Here is a 26,057-nt window from a genome sequence, read left to right as displayed (position 1 = left end):
AGTGCTTACATCAATTTAGCTGAATACAATGAAGCATAAGTATTTCTGCCATTAAGAGGGTAAGTGAAGAGCTGTAGAAGACAAAAATATATTAAATCTCTTGAACATAATGTTTCCATATATAATAAATATTTCTTCTATACAGAGCTAGTGCTCAAACTACTTAACACTACAGAGTGTAACTAGTACTATCTTAAATAATAACAGATCTCATTAAAGTTAAGAAATCATGATTTCTTAGTCTCAAAGAGTTTCTACTTTGGTAAGTTTCTTTTTTTTCTTTCTATGTATGTAATTGTTTACGTGTTTCCAAAGTAGTCCACAGGAAAATGCAGGTACACATGACCCTAATTCATGACATTAATTGAATACAATTAACCAATTAAATTAAACAGCTAAATTACTAATTAAATTTTACAGCTAAATTGCCAGGTGAGAAAGGAGGATCAATCTGTGACATAGACTGGGATGGTCAAACCAGGTGTCTGCAATTCCTGGAAATTATGTGCATTCAGATTTAAATACATAAATTCCCCTCCTCTTAAATAGGTTCTTATGGTATTTTCTGTTTTGTGGTGGTAATGTAAAGACTGGGGGTGTTTTATGAATCTTTATTCAAAATACAGTTGTGAGTTTCATGGAAAAGTTGGTAAGAAAATGAATACTATGGATCTCGGTTTTTCATCTTCTTAACACCTCTTACTCAGCTTCTTAAGCTCTCTGAGCTTCTTGTGTATTATGGTTACATTAAATTTATTACCTAGTAAACAAAGCAAGGTGGAAAAGAAGAGCAAATAGGTGCTCACAAGGAAAAAAGCAAACAATTATTTTAATTAAGTGGAATTAAAAAAAAAAAAGTGGGAAAGGCATATGCAGTAGAAGATATGAAATAGAGTAGAAACAATTCTTAAATTTTCTTTTCACTGTCCAGTAGGACTTCACTTCAGCACATACCTCTGTTGCTAAGACACTTTTTTTCTTAAAAAGAGGAAGGAAGCACCACCAGTAGCTGTTCTGGATTCTTGATGACAGAGTGAGCGAAGAGAAAAAAAAAAAAGGCACTCCTGATTTGCCTCCTGACTTTGAGAGAGCAGACTTGTTTTACTTGAGGGGACAAAGCTGCAGCCCTGAAACATGGGAATGCTGATTAGAGCAGCCGTGCTTGTAAGCCTGCTTCTGTTCTGCAACGGTGAGTACATGGGAAGGTCTCCTGCTCAGAGGCAGTTCCTTCCCTGGCACTGCTGTGTCAGAGCGTGTGTTGGTACAGGGGAGGCTCTGTTTCAGGAATAGAAATATGGCAAAAGAGCCCATGTTTTTGCATGGTGCTCACTCAGTGTTCAGCTGTTTCAAATCCAGTGGCTGCAGAGTGCAACAGTGCGTGAAGCCTATGGAAATGTCCCTAGACTTACAGTACAAAGTTCCTGTGTATGTTGTGATGGATTACTTCAAAGAATGCAGAAAGCAGCCCAACACTGAGAGTCTGGTTAATCTTGTGTTTCCAGAGCCGGAACCAAAAAGGATGATGCCATGATGCTTGGAGAGATGCTGCTCTGATGTGACAGAAAACATTTAAAAACAAAAAAAAAGTTTCTTCTTTGAAACACTTTTCTTGCATCTCACTCATTGCTTTCCTGTATTGTGGAGAGGGCTAGCAAAAAAGAATAAACTAATGTGGTAATGTGGTAGATTTTGGAAGGCCCATGGGGAGCCTATATAGAGAAAAGCAACATAGCTAGTGAAGGGATTAGAAAACAAGACTTAAGAGGAGCAGCTGAGGCAATTGGGTTTGTTTGGTCTGGAGAAGAGGAGACTGAGGGAAGACCTCATTGCTCTCTACAACTACCTGAAAGGAGGTTGTAGCAAGGTGGGTGTCAGTCTCTTTTCTCAAGTGACAATTGATAGGATTTGAGGAAATGGTCTTAAGTTGTTCCAGAGGAGGTTTAGATCAGGTATTAGGACGAATTTCTTCATGGAGAGGATGGTTAGACATCAGAACAAGCTGCTCAGGGAGACAGTGGAGTCCTCATTCCTGAAGGTATGAAGAAATGTAGACGTGTAAGAGAAAGGTACACGTGGCACTAAGGGACATGGTTTAGTGACAGAACTCAGTAGATCAGGTTGATGGTTGGACTTGGTAATCTTGAAGGGTTTTTTCCAACCTAAATAATTCTAAGATTCTACAACAGTTTTCAAACAGCTCAGTGTGAAAAGAAGCGTAAATAGCTGTTAAATCTGGGCCAAGTGGCAAGGAAGACGGTTATTGTTGTAACCACAAGGCTTGAAACACAGCCACACAATTAATTTACGTCTGACCCTGGTCTATCAATTATCAGTTTTCATGAGAGAAGGAACTTGAAGGCTGAGATTAGATTTGTTGAGCCCTGCAGTTTGACATCGTGTGTAACATCTATAGGATGGCAATGGCAAAGAGGAAGTTTGGAAACCAGGAGGAAAGGGTAAAGGAGTATCTCTAGAAACATTGGTTCAGCCCTAACAGTAATGAAAATGTTCTGGGACAATAGCAATGGACCTCTTTTTTACAGGAAAGTTTAAAGAGTTTTATATGTCTTCGATCCATTGCTTAAATTCAGATCAGCAAGGAAAAGCAGTGTCTTTCAGAAGAACAAGTAGGCATTGGAGGAGAGAAAAACATAAAAACTGTGGTTTGCTGTTAATGTGCAGTGCTTCCCAAGAAAGCCCCCAGAGTGACACTAGGTGAGAGGGGAGCTGCATAACTGAATGAATCAAACCAATTCCCTCTAGTCTGAACCTCTTCCTAATTCTGATCTGATGCTCTGTGTGGTGCTTACTTACTTATTTCTACTGAAGGAATAGGCAGGTAAGCACCAGGCAGAGCATAAGACCAAATTCAGCACAGACAGTTCTGACAATCAACTGTCTTCCATTTGCCTTCCTCATAACATATGGCTTTTCTGTTACCTCATACCTGAAAAGACCATCAGTCTCCACTTACACTGACCTGCCCATGCTTCTGACTTGGTGAATTCTACCTGCTGATGTTATTGCCAACCTTTAGTCATCCAGGAGCTGCCTTTACCTTAACTGCTTATTTTTCTTTTCTTTCTCCATTTTTCCCTGCAGCTCTCCTGGACCTGACAGGCCCCAGCGAGATGGAAGGTGTATGGAAGGGGTCTGCTGTCCTGCCATGCACCTATGTGCCTGGGGAGAACTTTGTGCAGCACGCCCTTACGTGGTCTGTGGTGCATGACCAGAGTTCTGGTACTGTCTTCCGGAGGGATGCCTCTGGGGATCATGTTCTCCTGTCTGAGTACAGAGACAGGGTTGAAGTCCCAAAGAACCTGCCAGGGAACGTGTCTCTCCACATCTTGAAACTGGAAATCTCTGACAGGGGAACCTACACTTGCCATGTCACCTGGACAGCCAGCAACAACAGTCAGATAGCAAAAGAGATCAGCACTAAAGTTGAGGTTGTCAAAGGTAAATCCAACAAGGAAACTATGCAAAATTGGAACTTCTTACTTGGGAAGGTTTTTAAAAAATTGAATAGATTGTGTGCCCAGTGCCCATCTGCTTCCAATGCAGGAGCGTTGTGTTGAGAAGTGTCAGATACCCCAGCAAAGCAGAAAAGAGGTCAGAGAAAGGAGTTCAGACCCACAGTACTGAAGCCTTTGGTTCAGGGGCTGGGGGATAGATTTGTGGCCTCTTGCTTACCAATTGTTCCCTGGTTCTAACTGTACCTGATTACCCAGTGTTTCCGTGGGATGTGCACTAGAAGGGAAGTAACTGGGATATTGCATTTCTCCAAACATCCGTACATGCCAGATTTTCCTTTGCTTGGGCACTGGTCACTTACAGAGGAATGGAGAAGGCAACAACCATCAGAGGAGACATTCAGCACAGGAGCTGCAAAGGGTGGCACGGTTGGTGCATGTATAGCTGAGCCAAGCTCAAACAGCACAGAGCAGTGGAGAGGTGGTGCTGCCTCTGCCCCTTCGGGGAAAGGGCTTAGGGCTAGAACATGAGCTGCCATGGGGCGAGGGAAACCTGCCGCCATCACCACCAGGGTCAGCACAACCCAGGTCCTGTCTGCTTTGTCTTCCAGTGCCAGCGACCAAGCCTACCATCAGGGCTGGCGCGCTGGGGCTGACGGTGCCAGCGGGAGCCAGGACCAGCCTGACCTGCGTGGCCCACGGGTCCCCACCCATCAGCTACCGCTGGTTCCGGGCAGTGCCAGGGGGGACAGCCCTGCCGCTGAGCAGCCAGGCCGAGCTGACGTGGGACAGCCTGCGGCCTTCCGACGCGGGGACATACTACTGCGAGGCAGAGAACAGAGTCGGGGCAGGGGCGGTGCAGCGGAGCGATGCCGTTGAGCTGGTGGTGAGAGGTGAGTCCCCAGCCTGCAGCTCCTCACCTCGGTGGCAGGAACTGGTGAGGCCAAATGGTTCCCATTTGCCCAGGGATTAGTCACGTAGCACCGAATGTGGATCGTGTCTGGATCGCTGCTCAGGAGGGGAGCCCAGCTCTGCCCTTGGCACTTCTCGCTTTTGCCTGGCTTGGAACTCAGGCAGGGAGTGCAGCAAACCGTCTGATGAGTGGTCTGTCCCACAGGGTCCCCAGTCACACAGCCACCCACGCCTGGGACCAGCCGGCACACAGGACCCCCACTCACCTCGGAAGGCAGCGAGGCTCCCCGCGTGCTGGGAGGTGAGTGACCTGGGCAGCAGGGAAGGGCTGGTTCCACCCTGCTGGCATGCAAATAGCACAGGCTGTCAGTGAGACGAGTCCACGTGCTGGCCCTCTGGGGCTGCAGATCCTCTCTGGAGAAGGATAGAAATGGTCCCTCCTGTTGCCTGCAAGCAGGAGCTCAGACGGGAGTGGCTGGGGCAGAGCCCTCCCCCCCCCCCCCCAGACAGCAGCCGAGCCAGAGCTTGGAAGACCATGGGCTGGGAAACCAGGGGTCACACAGCCTCACCGCGAGTCACCCAGGGCAAGAACCCTGCCTTAGGGCTCCGTGCCCTGGGGAGCCTTAAGGTGCCGCTGCCTGTGGTGAAGCACGCCAGGCCAGCCGGGGAGGGAGGGAGTGGGGAAGTCCTGCAGCAACCTGGGTGAGTTGCAAAGCTGAGCTGAAGGCAAAGCTGAAGCATCCCCGGCTGTGGGGTAGCCAGCCACAGCTGCTAGTGCCGAGAGCCACAGGGCTGCCATTGGCAGGGGTTGATGGCCAGGGAGAGGACAGCATGAGTGCCACAGGTCATGTGCAAGCCTGCTGTCAGAGAACATACAGGATGACACAGCAGAGAGAAAATTATGGCTCGTCAGTATGGGAGCAGGTGAAATGGGTGTTTTCTCTCCACGCACCTCAGAAGTGATAGCCTTAGATAATGCAGACTGCCCAGGCAGAGATCACTCCCTGCCTTGCTGCAGTGGCTTCACCAGGAAAAGGCTGCTCCGGCTGACACTGCAGGGGAGCTCTGGGACACCTTGCAGTGCGTTCACCCTTATGCCTTGGCAGATCTGCCCACAGCAACGCTATCCGCCAGGAACGATGTCATTTCAGAGAGGCCTCCCGCTGCCACAGGTGAGCAAGCCCCCTGGTGAAACACACACGATTTGCACTGGGAGGGACGGGCTGGCAAACACTCTGCAGACCAGACACTGAAACTGGCTGGGTCCTGCAGCAACCTGGATGAGTCCCAGCGAGGCAAAGCTGAAGCATCCCTGGCTGTGGGGTAGGCAGCCACAGGTGCTAGTGCCATGAGCCATTCTTTTATTTCCCTTCTCCTCTTCAGAGGAATGACTCTTTCCTGATACAAAAGACGTTTCTATTTAAAATATTCATATTTATTCCTTTTGGCTTCTTTTGAAATAGTTGTTGTCTGTGTAATGCTGACTCTCACAGTGGATTACTAAGGCAGAAGTACAGTAAATTTAGACAAGAAATCGAGATTTTATTTTGAATGTAAGTGAGAGGTAATTCAGTAAGTGGAAAAATTAAAACAGCCTTTGTTCATTATAGTTTGCCAAGCATTTCAGGAAAGTGCACTGCACTGTACACTCTGCACTCCAGTGAGCCCCAGCTCTGTGGGTCACACGATGTCTGTCTTGTGGAGGGCTTGCTGCTCTCTCTGGCTGGTTACTCAGTTATCAGAGCCATGAAGTCAGTAATCACAGAGCCAGGCATAGATACCACAGTGAAATCAGTGACCTCTGGAAAAGGTGAAGCTTGCTGAGGTCCAGTGGTATGAAGGTTATGGCTGAAAGGAAGTAGCTGCAACTGCATGTAGGAGTGTATAGCCAGGTGATAGGAATTAATTATAGCCATTCTTGTCAACACTGGCAGCAGGCAGTCCCCTACCTGTCCTCTAGATGGCTGTTTTTTCATTGTCTTTATCCTGCAAGTCAAGAAGTTCTCTATTGCTGCATGCATCACAAACCTGGCCCAACTCTTTTGTGAGCCTCCCTCTCTTGTTTAACTTGCAGATTCGCCTTCTCAGAGTGATGTGGGAACCTTGGAGACGGACAGCCCAACCACAGGTGAGGGGGCAGCAGTTACAGCTGACAGCAAGGACAGTGTCAGGTGGAGGGTTTGACCCCAGTGTTCAGCAATGGACTGTTTTGCTGGGGAATACATATTCGACTGTATCACTTTTTAGTCCATATGCCTTGGTTTTTAATACAGATGTTTCTAAATGTCTGCAGGATTTTAGCTTACTCTTGGTGGGGGCAGGGGTGGAGGTGAGAGGTTCCTTTCAGCTGATATTGATGGATAAATAAATAGTAATAAAAATGTACTTGTATGGATGCTTAAAGTCAGTCCAAAAGTCACCAAGAAAACAAGCTGATGCCATGCCTGTAATCCTTCTCAATAGCCTGTGTAGGCTGTGCATTGCCAGTTTGGTCCCTGACAACAGTCTCTTGACAGCCATCTTTGGGAACACAAGCTCAATGATGTCAGCTCAAAACTGGCCCAAAGGATGGGGCAGTTTGCAGCAATGCATAAAACACGTCTACAATTAGACATGTCACCTCAGACTCCCCGTAGACCTCAGAAAGGACTGAAGAGAAACAACAGACACAAATGATACAAAAGCTGCTTCAAACATGACTAGAAGCAGTCTACTTACCAAGGATAGGTGTTTTGAGGAAGGACTTACAGTTTCCAATTCATCTTTGTGGGTTGTGGGAACTCAGAGCTGGATTAAAGTAGATCTACTTGTGGAAACTTAAATTCAAATGAAATACGACCCAAAAATTAGTAGTGCCCCATCATAGCAGGTTATGTAAATCATCTTCAGCAGCTAGAAGCTAAGAGAAGATATTGACAATTGTTGATTGTATGGGGTGGGGGCGAGGAAAAAACAGCTGGTGTTCTGTGGTACTACAGTAATCTCTTGGACTCCATGGGCTTCCACCACTATTACCGGGGCAGGGGGGGAATGTACATGTGTGTGTATATGTATTACTTATTTCTAGAGTTTGCCTATTGATTGAAAATATATTGTGAGATTTTCATTCTTGTTTTTGTTTTGCAGATTTGACCATAACAGTAGTGAATTCTGAGAAAGGTGTGGGTTATACAGAAAAGAATTATACAACTCAGAGTAAGTGGAGAGAGAAATGAAACTAGGAACAAGATTAGGGACCCAAACTGACCGCTTAGTAGTCAGTATCTTCCACCCCAAAATTAGCATTCTGCATTTTAGCTGCAAATGGTATTATTAGCTGTTCTCAAGGGACCTGGATGTTTTACACTGACTCTTAAAATAAACTGGATGTTTTCTAGGGGGGAAAATAATTTCATAACTGGAACATCCAGGGCCCTTGTTGCATTCCCAAACAGTAATCCATTCTTGTCTTTTGAGTGTCAAAGTTGGAGCAGCAGCAAAGCCTGTGAGCAACTACGTCCCGTACCTCATCTAGATATGCAGTGCCATGGTGGGTTTAAACGTGATCCAAATACAATTGGGCAGCATCCTTGAATGAAAAGGGATGATGATACGGGTTGAGGCTCTGTTTTATGACTTGCGCTGAAACTCTTCTGCCCAGCTCACAGCTGCAGCCTCAGTGTCTCTGAGTAAGAGACTGCATGTCATCTTTATGGCCCTAGCCTCTCAGCAAGATGCATGCACTGTAAGTCTGGCTGCCTGATCTTTAAGTCTGAGCAGGGACACAAATGTGTAGTACAATCTTGTGTGCCCATTTCAAAGGTTGGCTGAGCAGCCTCCAGGAGATGGTCAGCATCATGTAAGTGCTGCTGCTATTGCAACCTGGGAGGGCTTCTCTATTTGAAAGTCCTGTGCTGTACTCTTCTAGGTCTCCAGAAGACTCGCCTGTCTCTGTACATGGTCATCCTGATTGCTGTGTTGTGTGGTGCTGTGGTTTTCCTCTTCATTTTCATTATTGTTTGTATTAGAAAGCCCAAAGAAGGTGAGTGGGCTGTTCTGGAGAACTTGAATATGTTGTGTGTGCCCAGCTTGGTTTTAACTTTGAGGGCTTTTGGGGCTGGGGCTGGTACAATGCTCACATCTACCTGCAGCAGCTCTGGTACCTGAATCGTGAAGACACTTAACCAAACCACACATAAATCAAAATAGGTGGAGGAAGACTGGAAAAGTCAGAGAAGTCACTTTTTCCTCAGGGGAAAATAGTCTCCAATGTCAGAAATTCTCCCAGATACCGAGGGAGTGAGTCTCCAGCGTGCCCTCCTCGGCCGCTCTCCTGTCCTGCCGGCTGTCCCTGGCTGAGCCTAGGGGCAGCAGTGCCCCAGCAGGGGCTGCTCCTGCTGTGCAGTGTCCAGCTGCTCATTCAAACAGGTTTCTTCAGCTCCATCTAAACGCTGTTTGGAATGGGGGACATCTCCATAACTTCCATTCTGGTGCTATGTTGGTGATGCTCAGCACGTTTCTCTGCTCTATCCAGCTTACATTTGAAATGGTTGTTTACCTCTGGTCCTCATAGATATCCTGTAGTTCTCAAACTTACATGCCCTATCAAGTTTTTTGATGAGATCTCAAGATTTCTGGTAGCATGTTGATCTTATATTTTGAAGTAGCAAAGGACCTCTTTGTGCCAGATGCTGTTAATATTTCTTCCTTAGTGCCTAGATAAAAAGAAGTCGTCATTAATTCTCCCATTCAGTATCAGTTATTTTTTTTCTCTCTGCAACAGTACCAGAAAATTCATGACCAAATGCTTTCTTAGTCTCCCTTCTCACTAATAACACTGAGGAACATACAGAAGACACACGGGGGTCTCTTTTAATATTAGCTGCCATGATTTTCTCCTCGTCCCTTTTTTAAATTACCTTCCTACAACTCCTTGATGCTAATTTATAATAATTATCAAATGCTTTTTTTTTTTAAAGAAATCCAGAACAACATCTTTCTAAACTATCATTTATTTAACTTATAATGAATAGGAAAATTGTGGGAACTGGGAACTTCTAGTTTCTAAATTCAACTTTACCTTTGACTTCTGGCCAGTTATTCTGACCCAGTTGTGCTCCTTCTCGGATACAAGTCGTTTTAATTTTCTTGGACTAAATCCTGGGAATAAGAATCATGACCCACTTAACATGATCTTTAAGGATCCCAACTGTATTCAGATCTCAGAGGTTGTCTTCTTATGTCAAGAAGAAACAAAGTAGATATTTTCTTTTCAGAATACAAATGCAAATTGCTGACACACATTTCTAACTGCTCTTTTCCAGCTCAAGTCTATGAAGTAGAACAGTGAGTATAACCCTTCATTTAACATACAGTCCCCAAAGATTCATCATTATCAGAGCAGGAAAAAACATTAATGCTACTTAGCTGTCAAAATGAAAATCCTCCCAAGTAGTATGCATGAAGAGGTTGAAAGTTAGCTCTGTGGTATGTTTTACTGATGATTTATGGGCTTTCTACATCAAGGCATAATGTAGGAAGAGATCTTTTCCTTTGCAGTATTAGAATTGTAAAAACGAAGGAAAGCTGTTTATTAACTCCTCAGCCAAATGAGGCTTATCAATGATCATTGCCAAGGAAAAATTCCCAGCGTTCTTTCAAATGTAAAGAGAAGGAATTCCCATTCCAGAGAGCTAAGGCTAGTGATACACAGATTATACTTCGGTTTATCCCCAAAATATCCATGGCTGAATGTGACTATTTAATCATGGATGTGGCAGGAAGTTAGAGCTGTTTCTAAACACCAGCATACTGATCTACTTGTAACCAGCTGAACTGCAAAGACTATGAATGCAGCTAGGACATGCAAGGACTGTGTGACAACTAAAATAAATGAATATATATATATATATATATATATATGTAATGATGATGACTGGAGTGCCGTGAAAGGACATGCCAACAACATTTCACAGATACTATACTGTGCCAGCACTCTATAAAGCAGCATGTTCAAATAACAGTTGAACCCTAAGCAACTAGATGGTGTGATGGCACTTCTTTTCAGAGTATTTACCTTTTAAATTTTAAAGATATTTGATATCGTAAGTCCTATGGTGGATGTAGGCTGCATTCAGCTCACCGTTTATAATTCCTCCGGTGCTTTTTTAATCTATATCTACATCTTTGTTTTACAAACAGCGTTTGTCTGTTTGTGCCATTCCAAGAAATGGTGGAAATCCCTGTGTTGCTTACATACCTTTTGCTGTCCCTGTCTCAAATCCAGGGAGCGCTTCAATGCTAATATGGTGCTCAAGGTTCTCCTGCCTCATGAAAGCAGAGGAAAAGATTCTCTTCTTCAGGAGACTGTCATAATCCAATAGCCAAGGTTCACATGGGTTTGAATCAGATCACCACCTTGCTCAAAATCTTCATTGTTAGGAGATGCTTTGTCTACTCACAATTCTTTCATATTTTGTATTTTTCTATTTTCATTTCAGCTGTAACTCAATGAAAGCAGAGGCTTCTTCAAGGTATGACAGTATGGCTCATTATGAGGAACCAATCTCCTCCACTGAAAACAACTATGTGATGAAACCCATGAAAAATGAAAGAAATAAAAAAGAAAATGAATACAAGAATGTTGGAAACACCCAAGAATCTGAATATGAAGTAGGGGATTCTAAATGAGAACCAACTGTTCTCTACATGTAGCAATCCTGAAGAGTACCTTAATCTAGGCAAAATCCTATTCATCTTTGCGCAAGCTGGTTTTGCTCCTTTATGTTTATTTGGAGCCTTAAAAAAATCTCTGTAGTTAAAATACAAGCCTCTTTATAAACTTCAGAATTATATATTGCTGTCTTTCCATTTTGCTTTTCTTGGTTCCCTTTTACCACTTCTGTTGAAGAAAGCCCTGTGAAAGCTGGAGCACGCAGATCACAGGCCCAGAGCGCTGTATTGAACTTACTGTTTTATATGACCAAAAGGAACTGCATCCTCTTTACAAACAGTCCTTTTCTGGTGGGAGTAGAAATGGCATGAAATGTTGCTAAACATCCCCCTTTATATAAGAAGTGCAGAAGGAAGCTGGTGTGGGAAGTGATGTTTCTATTCCCATCTGTCTGAAGTGCTTCATAGGTGATATAGTCCTTTTAAATGTGAGACAACTGTGAAAGATAACCTGAAAGACAGATTAAAGCTAGGATAAAACCAAGAACCTTATCACATTTGGAGCAGCAGAATGAAAGGAAGAAATTCCCCGTGAGCCAACCGTGCTGTGTTCAGTATGCCTTCCTGAAGCACTCTCACAATAACATACGGACATGCTTTCTGTGACAAAGCAAATTCTGTCAGTTTTGGAGCTGGGCAGGTGGGGAGACTCCTATATTGCAACAAGGCATGTTCTTTCAGAAATAACATTCTCTATTCTTTCAATGGATGTTTAGTATTTCAAAGAAATTAGATACTTTCCTTAAGTTTGTGAATTATTTTGATATGAATATTTTGTATGACTCATTCGTCTTTAAAATGCCAGCAAGATCATAATATTAACTTCTCCATAGTTACTCATAAAGTACTTTTCCTCACAGCTTAGAGAGCTTGAAGGATAAGCAGAGAGAAGACAAGCTTTCTTATCATAATTTTTACCAACCTAAGTAAGTCTGTAACTTGGATACTGCAGACTTATGGAAGACTCTTTTTATAATGGATGATAGGGCAATACCATGTCTGATGAAAAGCAGAGTGGACAGATGTAAAATAAAAGAGGTGCTCTTGAGGGGCAAGGGAAATATTGTTTGCATAGATAATGGATTTGTGGGGCTAAAATTTGCTGCTACCACTCGGGAAAGATCTGCATTCCGGTGTGCACTTCTCAGTAGCATCAACTCAAAACTCACCAGCATTCAAAAAGAGGATTAGAAGCTATTAGGAAAGGAATCCAAATGCATTAGAAAACAGGATTGTGAGACTGTAAAACCCCATGGAATGCTTTCACTTGATGTAAGCTTGCAGCAGACTCATCTGAAAGATACTGAGAACAGTAAAGGATGATTAGTGATATAAAACCCCTTCTGCACAAATGCATTATAATTTCTCAGCTTCAAAAAATAAAAAATAAAAAAAAAAAGAGTAGAATAAGTCAGAATGAGCTGAGTGTACTAAGTCATGACCGGTGGGGAGAAGATGAATAGGGTCTGTTTACAGTTTCTTAGAATGGAAAATGAAGCAGACATTAGACAAAATTGCCTGGTATAACTTCAAAAAAGAGAGAAGAACTTCTTCTATGCAATATATAAATAAGTTTGGAGCACAATGCTATTCATCAACTTCTATTAAAAAGCAAACTATAAGGAACTCCAATGAGTAACTTGATGAATTAATTATATAAAAGTTCTTCAGAATTCACAAGCCACCAGGGATGCTTTACAGAGGCTTACAAGTGATATTACACTTTCTCCACGGATTTGTATCACAAGTTTTATTTCTTGTTGTAAAGAATATACTTAAAATCCAGGTCTGGGAAACCTTGTTTACAAAATTAAAAGGGAAGAGACCGCAACTTTTGTTGGCGATTATGTCTTGGAAAAAACTGTAGATGTGTACATGCAGCTTCTTGCAAATGTGGGGAATCAAATGAAGTTCATTAAACTTCAGGACTGCAGAGTTAGCAGATTTTGTTCTACTTCTCTATATTTTGACCATATGGATGTGCATGAATGTCTGTGTGATGAGGCAGCATATAGTGTCCCTCTACTTAAAACCACAGGAATTATTGTGAATCTGTTGGAGCTGGGATATGCTTTGGATGTTGTTTTAAGTGATATTTGTAGATTTTAATCAGCCACGGTTTAGGGAATAGAAGGTGTAAAAGTTGCTGCTAGCTAGTCCAATTTGAGGTTAAGAGTTAGTGAAAAAGAGTTATTTTAGCCTGTAAAAGAAAATGAGCTTTATTGTGGAGAGTATAAAAAGTCAGTGCAGTCTTATAATCTTTCCTTCTTCCTAAGGAGGAAAATGAGTAGGAAAGAAAAATTGTTGCAGTAATATTGCAAGACACACAACTATCACCAAAAGGCTTTTCCAGAGGATAACAGAAAAATCATGACTGAATAATGTGTTAAAGTCATGAAAAATTGACAGCACTGAAATTTTCTGGGGAACTCATGTTTTCTTAACATTTCAACTCTAGATGAGCTTACAGTTTTTGGAACCTTGCAATAATGTTCTCTTTTTTTAAAAAGGGAATTAAAAAAATTGTATGTGTGTGCATGCATGTGTTTGGTGGAGAGGGGCTGGGAAGAGAATGTCACAGTTACTGAAAAGCAGCCCACCCATCTCAGGTCCATCTCAGAACTCATTGCAATGAGAATGAGGGGAATGTGGGGCTCCAGTGTTATATGGAGCAATTGGAAAGTTGAAGTGCTCCAAAACCAAGTGCCTGGGTGAACATCTGAGCAAAGAGGTGGGTATGGCCCGTGCTGCTTGGGGAATGAAGGAAAAAGAGCTTGCCCTTTCTGTAAGTGAGGTGGTGGGTATACATTGGTCACTTTGAGTTGAAGAAGTGATTCTCGGGATTGTGTCATACCCAGTGTGCAGTAGGAAGGTGGGTGCCTGTGTGGGGAAAGGCTGCATGGCATTTTTCCTGACTGGCACTGCAAGGGTGAAAGCGGTGGATTCAATCCAAAGCACTGAAATATAGGGGCACTGAAAATACATAGACATAAAAAGGTTTTTCTTCATGTGGTCAGATGCAAAACCACAAGGAGTGCCCCCGAAGAAATAGGCAAACCACGGGACTCAGGGAGGAGAACACTAGCAGCTACATCTCTGTCCCAGGGAGAAAAAGATGTCACGTAAATCACATTTCAGGAACTACAGTTCTTCATGTTTGGTTTAGCTAAGTAGTCAACTTTTATCCTGTATGATTACATCTCAGGAAGTCTTGCATGTCTGGTTCAAAAAAATGCCATATCAGCAGTTCTAGCTTGTGTTTTCAGCTTGTTCCAGGGCACGTTCCCCAAAATCCAGCTTCTTTCATAGTCTTTTGAATAGGAGGTAGGCTACTAGCACAAGCTTCTATTACCAGTCATGGACAAAATTGTGCACAAAGTTGGTTTAAAATCACCTCCCTGAAAATGGACTCATTCATTCTCAGAAAAATTGCCTGAATATTAACAATTGCTTTTTTATGTTTGATTGATTTTTAGAGAGCACTCAAACATAGCTAGTGGCTTCCTGATGGTGGAGAGTGGGCAGATGGGGTACAGACAGAATGGAATGGTATCATCAGAGAAGTCAAGAACAAAAGGCAGCCCAAATCAAGTTTTCATTGTATCAGCAAGGACGTGCTCTGCACAAATAGATGGTACTGTTGCCTGTTATTTTGCTCAGCAAGATGACAGCTGGAGGTAGCTCTTAGCCTGGAGCCTCATAAGAATTTTTTGCACCAGGTCTTGCCACACCACATTCAGCTTTTTCCTCCAGGGTGTCCATGCTTGCCACAGTTTTTACTGCAAATTGTACTGCTGCAAGTTTTACTGCAGCAATAAGCAGAGGTCAGCTGAAATCATATTCAGCAAATCATCCAAGTGTGGACGTGCCTCTGCCCAAAGAGTGAATGAAACCTGCACTGTTCTCATCAGTTTACTGACTTTGGAAAATGAAGACAGTCACCAGTTTTCATTACCTTGCACAGAAAAGGAGCCAGCCATCACTGTCAAACTGCAACACTTCCTGAGAATGGTCTGAACTTGGCTGCAGTGTAACCAGCTAAACCAAACAGATACCTGTCATGAGGGGCCAAAGCTGTGGTAAAACTACACAAAGTGCTGCTGGAAGCTCTGTTGGAGCTTCTGTCCCAGCTCCAACAGAAAATGGCTCCTTATATTTCAGACATCTGCCTCGTGCTCAAAGAAGCTATTCTGAATTTCTTGCAAGCCTTAGACCCCCCATATTGACATCTGTGAGAGAAGTATTCCAGGGGAGTCTGCTGTTTCTTTTCCTCCATTAGTCTTTTCTTTCGAGCCAAGAAGTCTGTGCAGACAGAAATCTTCTCCACTGATGCAATTATGAGGAATGGCAAGGGAAATTGAATTATTTCTTGGAAGCATTTCAATGGGTGGTGTTGAATGGTGCAGTTGTTAAAACTATACGCTATGGCATGACTATTGTGTAAATATTAAAAAGTTGCTTTTGTGAATAATTAAAGGCCTACAACAGAATTCACTGCGTCAGTAGGTTTGCTTTTATACGTTTCTTATCTTCTTTAATTCTTTCTCCTTTTGGTAATGTTAATCACATATTAAATTCATAATAATTCTGTTCATAACACCTATTGATAACTTCTGGATCTACTTTTAAAAGCGCCCTTACAGAGTGTGCCCAGAACACCTCCTAGATTCAAGTCACCTTCTCAGAAAACAAACACTGCATGTGCTTGCAGAGCACGAAACGTGGTAAGTATAATGGCTCAGGAGCTGGACAATTGCAGCAGAAATGTCTACCAAGATAATCTGTGATACTGTGAAAATGAGAGCACCAGGCAGTGACCATTTGCTCACCTGTAGATGGTAAAATTTTATATAACATTAAATGCAGATGACTCTAGGTTGTTAACCTCTCATTTCACTATGCACCTGCTCCATGTCCCTGGCAAACACAACTGCAGTTGCAGCTGCACTGCAATAAAGCACAGTTTCTAGGCAGGTAGTGGAAAATGCAGCTTTTGCAGGGAAATTCCTACCATAGTAAAGAGCAGGATGTTGGGTTTTGAATACTTCTCTGCACATTTCTGTCAAAACAGAAAAAAAACAGCAAAAGTGGCATCCTACGTTTTTCTGGTTTAAAAGGCTCAGACTTAGGCAAAGAACTAAGGCTGTTCTTCTTCCTCACTCAGGCCACAGACTGGCCTACTCAGAAGATGCTGCAGAAGTCAGTAAATGTGCATGGTAAAAGAGCTGGCTGCCATCAGCAGGAGAAGACACTCAGGAAACAGAACTGAGCCACAGCAGGGTGGTCTCTGCCTCATGCTCCTCCATGGTGTTCAGTGAGTCAGTGCAGTCAGGCCTCCCAAATGAAGGGTACTGTGCTTTTCCATCTCTGGATGCCCAGTTTGGAGCCCTTACAGTGCAATGGAAAGAGGTGCTGAGCATCCTGCTGGGCCATACCATCACAGACAAGTCAGAGGTAACTGAAGTTTGCTTTCCCTTGCTACTGAATACTTGACTATGTAGCCATCATAAACCTCTTTCACTATGAAGTGAATATAAATATGGAAGAAGTGAAAGAAAAAAAAAAGGAAAGGGAAAGAACAAATTTACACACAATTATGAGGAAAAAATAAAATAGAATATTAGCCAGAAAAGTCAAGAGAATAGTAAGAGACGTGGGTGGGGACAGGAATATGAAATGGAACCAGAAAGTTGCTTACAGTCTTTGTTCATCCTTCACCCTTCACCTCAGCCATCAGTGAAATGGACTCGTGGTATTTCAGAAAGAAGGAAGGAAAAAGGGCAGCACAGCCTGGATCCTAGATGACACAGGACAGAAGAAAGGGAAGTGTTCATGACTTGTCTTCTGGTCCAAGGCGTGAGGGTGTCTGTCACAAAGTGCAGAAAAAGGAGAGTGGACCTGCAGTTCTGGGAGAATGGGAGAAGTGGTGTGGCTAGCGGTGTTTATGGTGGCTTCCATCAGCTGCAATGGTGAGTAAATGCTTCCTTGTACAAGAAGAAAAATCAGAGTATTAAGAGGGGAGGGAAATTCCTCTGAATTATAGTGTCTTATTTTTAAAAGTTGTTACATGTGGAAAGTCTTTAGTTTGTTGTTTGAAAAATAGAGCCTGACAATTCACAAGTCTTCTTCAGTATTGGGTACAACTAGGTGCTTCTGAGAGTGGGGCAGTATTAGGCAGAAGGTCAGCTCCCATGCACCAAAGCAAGAACAAAACAGCATTGTTCAGGACCGTTGGAGAGGACCTGCTCTGGTGTGGTGAGTTACCTTCCAAACCTGTTTTTGTGAAGCTGGAATATGCACTTTCTTCTGGAATTTAATAATGCATCACCATTGCTCTGCTAGCATGGTCCTGGGAAGAAGAAATACAGCTATAACTGTGAGGCTAGATGTGGGCACAAACATGATTCCCCTTGGTTATTCCTGATCTACCGACTCCAGGTGCATTAGGGGAGGTGACAGCGGAAACTTGCTTCCATTCATACGCCTGTGAGGCACGTGTGCTGCTCCCAGGGCAACTGACACTGGCAGAGGAAGGTTCTGAGAAACCTTGAGAAAGGTGCTTTGACAAGGTGCGCACACAAGCGCAGAACTGCTCCTGATATTTAGAAAAACAGGTAGAAGTATGTTCCCCGTTTCATCACAAAGCAGCTCTGCAGATTTCTAGGATCTGTCTCTTAAGCTACTTGTTGTGAGTTAATGCAGTGGAACATAACCAGTGCCTTTCTGGGGAGAGAGGGGAAGGGGGAATGAGCTAAAAGGGCATAGACAGAGGTGAGTCAAGTCCAGCTAAACTCAGGTAATTTGCTACTTACATGAGGCACTTCCCAGAGGAGCTATGGTCTTAGTGGGCAGACAGCTGGACAGACTGGGAGAGTAAACTAGATACCACAAAATCCACACCCTCTTCTCCTGTGCCCACTTGAGTCTTTGGCAGTGTTTATCTGGTGGGGACAGATATGAACCAAGAATTCTAGGTCAGATCTGAACTCCTCCAAAGCTAAAGCAAAAAGATTGGTTTTGGTCCACTTTTCCAGTTCCAGGTCCAGTAATTCAGACCAGATACCTAAGGGTTGTTGCCTGCATACCACTTCCACGCCACCAGGAAAGCTGGTGCTGGCAGGCTAGGAAGGAATGTGATCAGCTCTTTTACAAAACGGACCAGAGTATAACAGTTTTTTGTTGTTGTTGTTGTTTTTTGTTGTCCTGTCCCGTTCCCCCACCCCCACCCCACCCTAGTATATTACAGGTAATACAAATCCCTCTGACCAGTCTGCTAATTTTAAATGTAGCTCTTCAGGTTTTTGTCTTGTCCAGCTCTATGTCCCTCTGCTGGGAGAATTCACACAATTTGTCTTGAAGTCTACATCCCAGTTTGATAAGTGTCACAGAGAGGAAATGTTTCTTTTAAAAATAGTGTCTCAGAGATTTTTATATTGCTGAGTTTCTCCCATTCCTTCAGTCAGCTCTCCTTTAAGGTCATCCTTGCTAATGCTGAATTTGGTCACACAGAGCAGCTGACTCCACAGGGAATCAGTGGATGCTAGCAGCAATTCCATGGCACACAGCACTGTAAAACAGTACTGAAGAGATTTTTAAACAAAATTCTGTCCAGATGAATACACTCAGTAGCAAATGTGCTTGAACTTGAGTGTACCAAATACCCTGAGGGTATTTCTCAGCAGTATTCTAAATAGCTTCCATCCTTCTTAGTTTTTTATGATGGGAGTCTGAAAAAAGGAAGAAGAGAAATGGAAAAAGCTTCAAAAGCTGATATATCAAGGAGCTGTGTTTGGGATGTGAGATTGAAGAATGGAGCTGTGCCTGCCCACTCAAAGTCATATAGTAAAGGAAAACCAGTGTTCCATGTCAGAAACAAGCTTCCACAGTGCTCAACCCCAGCAGTCCCTTCAGCTGCTCCTGTGGACAGAGATCCACAGACCCTCTCCCCACCCTGCATGGCCCCTCCTGTCAGCTCTGGGACGTGCTGCTGCAGAGAGAAGTGCTTGCACAGCTGCACTGCTGGATTCTGTGAGCACCAGGGAAGCTGTGTAAAAAGTTAGTGATGTTAACGAGTGCAAACCTGGAGCCTAATGAGCAGTGACACAATACATTTGATTTGTTCAGCCTTCTTCCCATACAGAAGGTACAGGGTAACTCTGCAATTATTGCTGTCAGAACAGTCAGTGTCAGCAGTGGGGGGAAGGCGGCTGCTGCTTGACTCATCCTGCAAGCATAAGCAGAAAGCCAAGCAGCAGAAGCAGGGCACGAAGTAGGGCTAGGGAGCAGGAATAAGAGATACTGCTTAAGGTCTTGTGAAGACTGTAGCTGTGATGCTGCTACCAGGAGCAGGATTTGTGCCTCTCAATACTGAAAAGGAATTGAAAACTGGCAAGCATCCAGAGAGAAGCAATAAAAATAGCCCTGAGTTCAAAGAAACTGTTCACTTCCCTATGCTCAGTGAGACGGACACAGGCCCAGATTTAGCTGGCTGTGGGCTACAACACGTCTAAGATGCTGTCGCATGCTGGCTTTCACTGCCTGGTGATTCCTATTTGTCCTAAGGACTTTCCCCTCTTCTGATGCCTTCTTATTTCTTCCCATCAACTCTTGTTCGCTGCAGCCCTCCTGGATCTGTCTGCTGTCCACCAGGTGGAAGGGGAATGGATGGGATCCACTACTTTACCATGTACTTACATGCCCTCAGAAGGTTTCACACAGCAAATACTCACCTGGAGCATGGAGCGAGACCACAGCACCTCCACCATCTTTCGGAGGGATGAATCTGGAGACCACATCTTGTTGGCTCGGTTCCGAGACCGGGTCAGTGTCCCAAAGCGCAGCCCAGGGGATGCCTCACTCCATATCACGAACCTTGAAATCCCTGACAGCGGACACTACACCTGTCAAGTCATCTGGAGGTCTAAAAATAACAGCTTGATAAAAAAGGATGTGACCACTACAGTTAAAGTCATCAAAGGTAAATCCAGCAATAAAGCCCTGCTCTTGTATAAACACTCTAATCCATGGAGCATGTAGGAGAAAAGGGAGCTGGCAGGACGTCTTTCACCCCATACTGTCTACCCATATCCAAGCCGAGTGTTGAGGTAGCTGGGTGGGAAGAGACTCTCCTGTCCCTGGCTGTGTTAGTCTCTCTCACCTGCCAAGGAGGAACTGATGCTCTCAGCACTGTGGAGGGGTAGGGATGGATTGGGGAAGGGGGAGCAGTTAGTCAACACCCCAGTCTGGATCTACCAATGGGCCACTTGATCCACAGGTGTTTGACATAGCACCCAGATTTGGGTTTGGTTCTATGCAGATAACCAGTGTCTCTGGTTCTTCTGGCAAGTGGCAGAGCAAGCAGGTGTCATACTAGCCAAATGTGCCTTCTCCCCTTTGCAAGCATCCTCAGTGTGTGTTTAAAAAACAGTCTTTCTCAGAGCGGGCTACTGGGAGGGATGGGACAGGCCAACAGAACAGGCTTTCTGTGATGTAGCAGTAGCAACGGGTGGCAAGGCTGGTGTGAACCTGGCCTTAGGCCAGTGTGTAGAGCTCAACCTACGCAGAGCAGTGGAGAGGTGGTGCTGCCTCTGCCCCTTCGGGGAAAGGGCTTAGGGCTAGAACATGAGCTGCCATGGGGCGAGGGAAACCTGCCGCCATCACCACCAGGGTCAGCACAACCCAGGTCCTGTCTGCTTTGTCTTCCAGTGCCAGCGACCAAGCCTACCATCAGGGCTGGCGCGCTGGGGCTGACGGTGCCAGCGGGAGCCAGGACCAGCCTGACCTGCGTGGCCCACGGGTCCCCACCCATCAGCTACCGCTGGTTCCGGGCAGTGCCAGGGGGGACAGCCCTGCCGCTGAGCAGCCAGGCCGAGCTGACGTGGGACAGCCTGCGGCCTTCCGACGCGGGGACATACTACTGCGAGGCAGAGAACAGAGTCGGGGCAGGGGCGGTGCAGCGGAGCGATGCCGTTGAGCTGGTGGTGAGAGGTGAGTCCCCAGCCTGCAGCTCCTCACCTCGGTGGCAGGAACTGGTGAGGCCAAATGGTTCCCATTTGCCCAGGGATTAGTCACGTAGCACCGAATGTGGATCGTGTCTGGATCGCTGCTCAGGAGGGGAGCCCAGCTCTGCCCTTGGCACTTCTCGCTTTTGCCTGGCTTGGAACTCAGGCAGGGAGTGCAGCAAACCGTCTGATGAGTGGTCTGTCCCACAGGGTCCCCAGTCACACAGCCACCCACGCCTGGGACCAGCCGGCACACAGGACCCCCACTCACCTCGGAAGGCAGCGAGGCTCCCCGCGTGCTGGGAGGTGAGTGACCTGGGCAGCAGGGAAGGGCTGGTTCCACCCTGCTGGCATGCAAATAGCACAGGCTGTCAGTGAGACGAGTCCACGTGCTGGCCCTCTGGGGCTGCAGATCCTCTCTGGAGAAGGATAGAAATGGTCCCTCCTGTTGCCTGCAAGCAGGAGCTCAGACGGGAGTGGCTGGGGCAGAGCCCTCCCCCCCCCCCCCCAGACAGCAGCCGAGCCAGAGCTTGGAAGACCATGGGCTGGGAAACCAGGGGTCACACAGCCTCACCGCGAGTCACCCAGGGCAAGAACCCTGCCTTAGGGCTCCGTGCCCTGGGGAGCCTTAAGGTGCCGCTGCCTGTGGTGAAGCACGCCAGGCCAGCCGGGGAGGGAGGGAGTGGGGAAGTCCTGCAGCAACCTGGGTGAGTTGCAAAGCTGAGCTGAAGGCAAAGCTGAAGCATCCCCGGCTGTGGGGTAGCCAGCCACAGCTGCTAGTGCCGAGAGCCACAGGGCTGCCATTGGCAGGGGTTGATGGCCAGGGAGAGGACAGCATGAGTGCCACAGGTCATGTGCAAGCCTGCTGTCAGAGAACATACAGGATGACACAGCAGAGAGAAAATTATGGCTCGTCAGTATGGGAGCAGGTGAAATGGGTGTTTTCTCTCCACGCACCTCAGAAGTGATAGCCTTAGATAATGCAGACTGCCCAGGCAGAGATCACTCCCTGCCTTGCTGCAGTGGCTTCACCAGGAAAAGGCTGCTCCGGCTGACACTGCAGGGGAGCTCTGGGACACCTTGCAGTGCGTTCACCCTTATGCCTTGGCAGATCTGCCCACAGCAACGCTATCCGCCAGGAACGATGTCATTTCAGAGAGGCCTCCCGCTGCCACAGGTGAGCAAGCCCCCTGGTGAAACACACACGATTTGCACTGGGAGGGACGGGCTGGCAAACACTCTGCAGACCAGACACTGAAACTGGCTGCCGCATTTCACATTTTGCATTGCTGCTAGGAGCAAACCCCGGGCCTGTCAAACAGGCAGGAGCTGCCCTCTCGGCCGCCCATCCACAGGCCTTCCAGCGTTCATGTATTGCCTGATGTTTGCTTTCTGATCGCGCCTTAATGGGGATGAAAATGTTAACAACGATCTCAGCCCCAGCCTTCACAGTTCATCCCTGTTTTGGCCGCGGTCGAAAGTTCCACTGGGTCGTAAAGCAAAGTCAGCGGTTATTGGAAGCTTTCACCAGCCCGAGGGACTCCCGCTACCGGCGGTGCACGGAGCGGCTCCGGCCCGCTTGGCACAGCCCGGGCTGAGGTCCCCTCGCCCAGCCGCACCGGGGACAGCGGCGGGCGCGGTGGCCCCGCCGCGGTGTGACGCCGCCGCCCCCTCACCGCACCGCACCTCCCGCAGGGCCGCCGCGGGCCGCGCTCTCCCCGCACCTCTACGCGCTGGCGGCCGCCATCGGCGGCGTGGCGATCGGCGGGCTCCTGGCAGCGCTGCTGCGCCGGCGTCGGGCCAAGGCGGGTGAGCGGCGGGGCCGGGCGCGGCCGGGAGGGCGGTGAGGGCGGCCGGGGGGGCGGCGGGGCGCTGGGCGGCGCTGAGTCCTCCGCGGCTCCATATCCCCATCCTCCCCGTGGCCCCCTTCCTCCCCATCACCTCCGTCCTCCCCATCACCCTGCCTCGGCCCCTTTCCTGCCCCAGCCCCAGCCGTTCTCCCGCAGGGAGAGGCAGGGTGGGAGGGTGATTCCTGAACGTGGGAATACCCGGGAGCAGCTGGGTTCGGTTGGTTTAGTTTTTTTGTTTGTTTCCTGTTTCTCCCTGTGGCACATTAATCATAAAATGTATTGATACACATCTTTGATTATTTTTTTTCCAGAACCCATCTATGAAGTTGCTTTGTGAGTATAATTTTTTCATCTGTGATGTTGGGAAGACTTTGAGGGCATCATAGTGACATTTGTTTCAGAAAAGCTTCTTTACTCAGTGAAAAGCCAAAGATTTCTTTGGATTTTTATTTATTGGGGGGGGGGGGGGGGGCGGAGGGAGGGCAGGGGCAGGTACTGAATACCTTGACAGTCTAATTTATTAGCAGCATGAGGACATTAACATTTTAGTGCAGGAGTAGTAACTCATGCTAATCTTAACCCTTAATCACTTCATATTACTTTTCTATTAAGAGATATATCTTTATCTATATCTATATAATTACTTCTGATTTAGTCCTCCTTCTTTTTAATGTTTCTTTATTTCAGCCATAGCACTGCAGATGTCACAAGACTGGACACTGATGCGGAAGTACCTGTTCAGAGCCTAAAAGAGAAGATAAATTTGGAGGCTGAAACATCCTATGAAATTGTCACCACGAAAGACAACAACTATGACAATGTATGCAAGGGGAAAAATCCTGAGTATGAGACCCTTTTGACTTCCATGGAATCAGAATATGAAGTGCAAAACTTTTAGTAGAGTACCACATTTCCACATGAGCAGCTGTACAGAAGATGGGGCTGCAGATATTGAATGGTAAACTTTACCAAGGGAAACTATTCTTCCTGCCTGCCTTCTCCTCTGATAAATATACCAGTCTTGCTGCCTTTTTTTTTTTTTTTTTTAAATCCAGGGGAACTGCATAACCTTCTTAGTCTTTGGCAAATGAGTTCCTTCCCATTGGTGCACAAACCCTCAGCCAAGTGGTTATCTACCTACCTACTTTTATTTTTTTATATAGAAAATCATTTCTGAGCAGTCTCCAGGTCAAAATGTTGCTGAGTGTAACACTGTTAGCTAATAACACCAGCAAGATGGACTCTCAAGTGCATGTTCCCCTGTTAGGACATGCCGGAGGGTGGGGAGCCAGGAATTGTGCTAGAAATGGATGTCCCCTGGATTTTACAGTTCAGCAAATACTGGTTGTACAGATTGTTTTTTTCCTTGAGTCTTTTTTATTAGAGGATAGTAAGGGGACCATAGAGATGGTTGATATGCCAGGAATATCACTTTTGCAATCAAACTGGAAACGGCCCTGTAGGTGATGAACCTCTTAACTGCCACCTTGTTTTTCTCCTGGTGTTGAGAAAAAAACGGTAACATTTTAATTTTCAATGTGGAAGACAGAGGCATGATTAAATAGAAGCATTGCAGAGAAAGATTTGAGACATTTGTAATAGTAATTGTTCAAGGAACCTCCCTGGACTCAACAGACTGGCACTGATTTGCTGTGTGGGACATGACACTGGTTCCAGTCTGGTTACAACTGTGATAGTTATGCTGACCTACATTATGGGGATGCTGTGAGCATTCATGTTTGTAAAAAGCCTTGAAAAGTGCTTGGTTAGTGCAATGTAATTTCTTTCCCAGGGCAAATATGAAATGCTTCAAAGGATTTTTCATAGAATCATAGAATATCCCAAGTTGGAAGGGACCCATAAGGATCATCAAGTCCAACTCCTGGCACCACACAGGTCTGTCCAAAAGTTTAGACCACGTGACTAAGTGCACAGTCCAATCTCTTCTTAAATTCAGACAGGCTTGGTGCAGTGACTACTTCACTGGGGAGCCTGTTCCAGTGTGCAACCACCATTTTGTGGCATATGGATTCTGACTTCCTTGTTTTACCATCCAGTGCCTTCATTTTTCTGATGCCTGCAAATTTATGCTTTTGCTCTGTCTTCTCGTTTAGTTCTGCAGAGCAGGTAGGGAGGGGTACAGTCATGGCCACAGTGTGACTTGGAAGTCTGAGTTGAGTTTAACCTTTCAAACAGGAGAGGACAGAAGGGAGACATCGAGTCAGCCCACATCAGACTGCTCTCACCACTACAGCCCTCACCACACCCCAGAATGGTACATGTCACGGTTGCGGTGCTGCCTCCACATGCACATTCACAAGCTTGCAGCCACCTACTGCTGCAGTGTGAGCACAGTAGGGTACAGCAGCAGTCTGTTGGAACAGTGATGACAGCAGACAGACCTGAAGCCAATGGAAGAACTCCCATTTCAGTGAGTTTGTTAGAACCAGCAATGCTCGAGCTGAGCAAGTTTAGGGCTGAAGGGTTTCCATTAGCGCTTTTCTTCCAGATGCTTCAGCTAGCTCTAGTTTTTTGGGAATGCACCACCCACAGTAGGGAGGTAAATGTAATGCTGCTACATCACTGTCAGAGGTTAGAAGGACTCTGAGGATGCTTAGTACTAAGTCTTCCTTCACTGCCAGTGGAAGGCTGAAATACACTCAAGAGTCTGAGAAGAGAGGTCATCTAAAGGATATAAAAAATTGCCTGTGATTTAGCTCAAGCATTAGAATCCTTAACTTTCATGTCATAGCATTGCTCAATACATTTGTCTGCTCTAAAAAGCAGTTATTTAAAAAAATGTTGTGCAGCTCCCTATTTATTGTTTCCTCAAGGACTTGAACATTTTCTTCCCAGCAAAAAACAGCTGTTTTCTACCAGTCCACACTGCAAATGATTTTCTTTGCCAAAGACTGAAGCCGGGGCGGGGGGGGGGGGGGGCGGGGAGGGGTGGCAATCTGCTGCTTGAAGGCTTTAGAGCTGCTTGGCTAGCGACTCTTACAGATCTGCCGTGCTTCTGCTGCCAACTGCTCTAAAATCACAAGATCCACTTCAAAATAGGAAGTCCACATTCCCTACATTAGTTTTAAAACTCTTCTTAGAACGTGGAT

The 26,057-nt window shown here is 45.7% G+C and overlaps 2 protein-coding genes across 5 annotated transcripts; both read left to right on the top strand.

Annotated features, from left to right (window-relative positions):
• The first annotated feature begins 563 nt into the window (after positions 1-563).
• On the top strand, positions 564-11,054 carry LOC121077134 (V-set and immunoglobulin domain-containing protein 4-like). 2 transcript variants are annotated; one of them, XM_040572018.1, is made up of 11 exons: positions 564-649; positions 988-1,189; positions 3,103-3,459; positions 4,085-4,366; positions 4,591-4,686; positions 5,492-5,557; positions 6,460-6,513; positions 7,512-7,580; positions 8,293-8,406; positions 9,689-9,710; positions 10,865-11,054. In XM_040572018.1, exons 2-11 carry the CDS (start codon positions 1,135-1,137, stop codon positions 11,052-11,054), a joined length of 1,305 nt encoding a protein of 434 aa, XP_040427952.1. In that variant the 5' UTR covers positions 564-649; positions 988-1,134. The 2 variants fall into 2 exon arrangements, with proteins under 2 accessions (XP_040427952.1, XP_040427953.1); XM_040572019.1 differs by lacking the exon at positions 9,689-9,710 and having other exon boundaries at positions 569-649; positions 10,865-10,948.
• Positions 11,055-16,408: 5,354 nt separating this feature from the next.
• On the top strand, positions 16,409-25,829 carry LOC121077135 (V-set and immunoglobulin domain-containing protein 4-like). 3 transcript variants are annotated; one of them, XM_040572021.1, is made up of 9 exons: positions 16,409-16,550; positions 16,858-17,065; positions 19,717-20,073; positions 20,802-21,083; positions 21,308-21,403; positions 22,209-22,274; positions 22,793-22,906; positions 23,259-23,280; positions 23,635-25,829. In XM_040572021.1, exons 2-9 carry the CDS (start codon positions 17,011-17,013, stop codon positions 23,843-23,845), a joined length of 1,203 nt encoding a protein of 400 aa, XP_040427955.1. In that variant the 5' UTR covers positions 16,409-16,550; positions 16,858-17,010; the 3' UTR covers positions 23,846-25,829. The 3 variants fall into 3 exon arrangements, with proteins under 3 accessions (XP_040427955.1, XP_040427954.1, XP_040427956.1); XM_040572020.1 differs by having other exon boundaries at positions 16,827-17,065; XM_040572022.1 differs by lacking the exon at positions 22,793-22,906 and having other exon boundaries at positions 16,410-16,550; positions 16,827-17,065.
• The last annotated feature ends 228 nt before the right edge of the window (positions 25,830-26,057 follow it).

This window comes from Cygnus olor, chromosome 13 (genome assembly GCF_009769625.2).
Source record: "Cygnus olor isolate bCygOlo1 chromosome 13, bCygOlo1.pri.v2, whole genome shotgun sequence".
In the NCBI taxonomy this organism is placed as follows: domain Eukaryota; kingdom Metazoa; phylum Chordata; class Aves; order Anseriformes; family Anatidae; genus Cygnus; species Cygnus olor.
The sequence above is the reverse complement of the archived record's forward strand: the minus strand, read 5'-3'. Positions and strand labels throughout refer to the sequence as shown.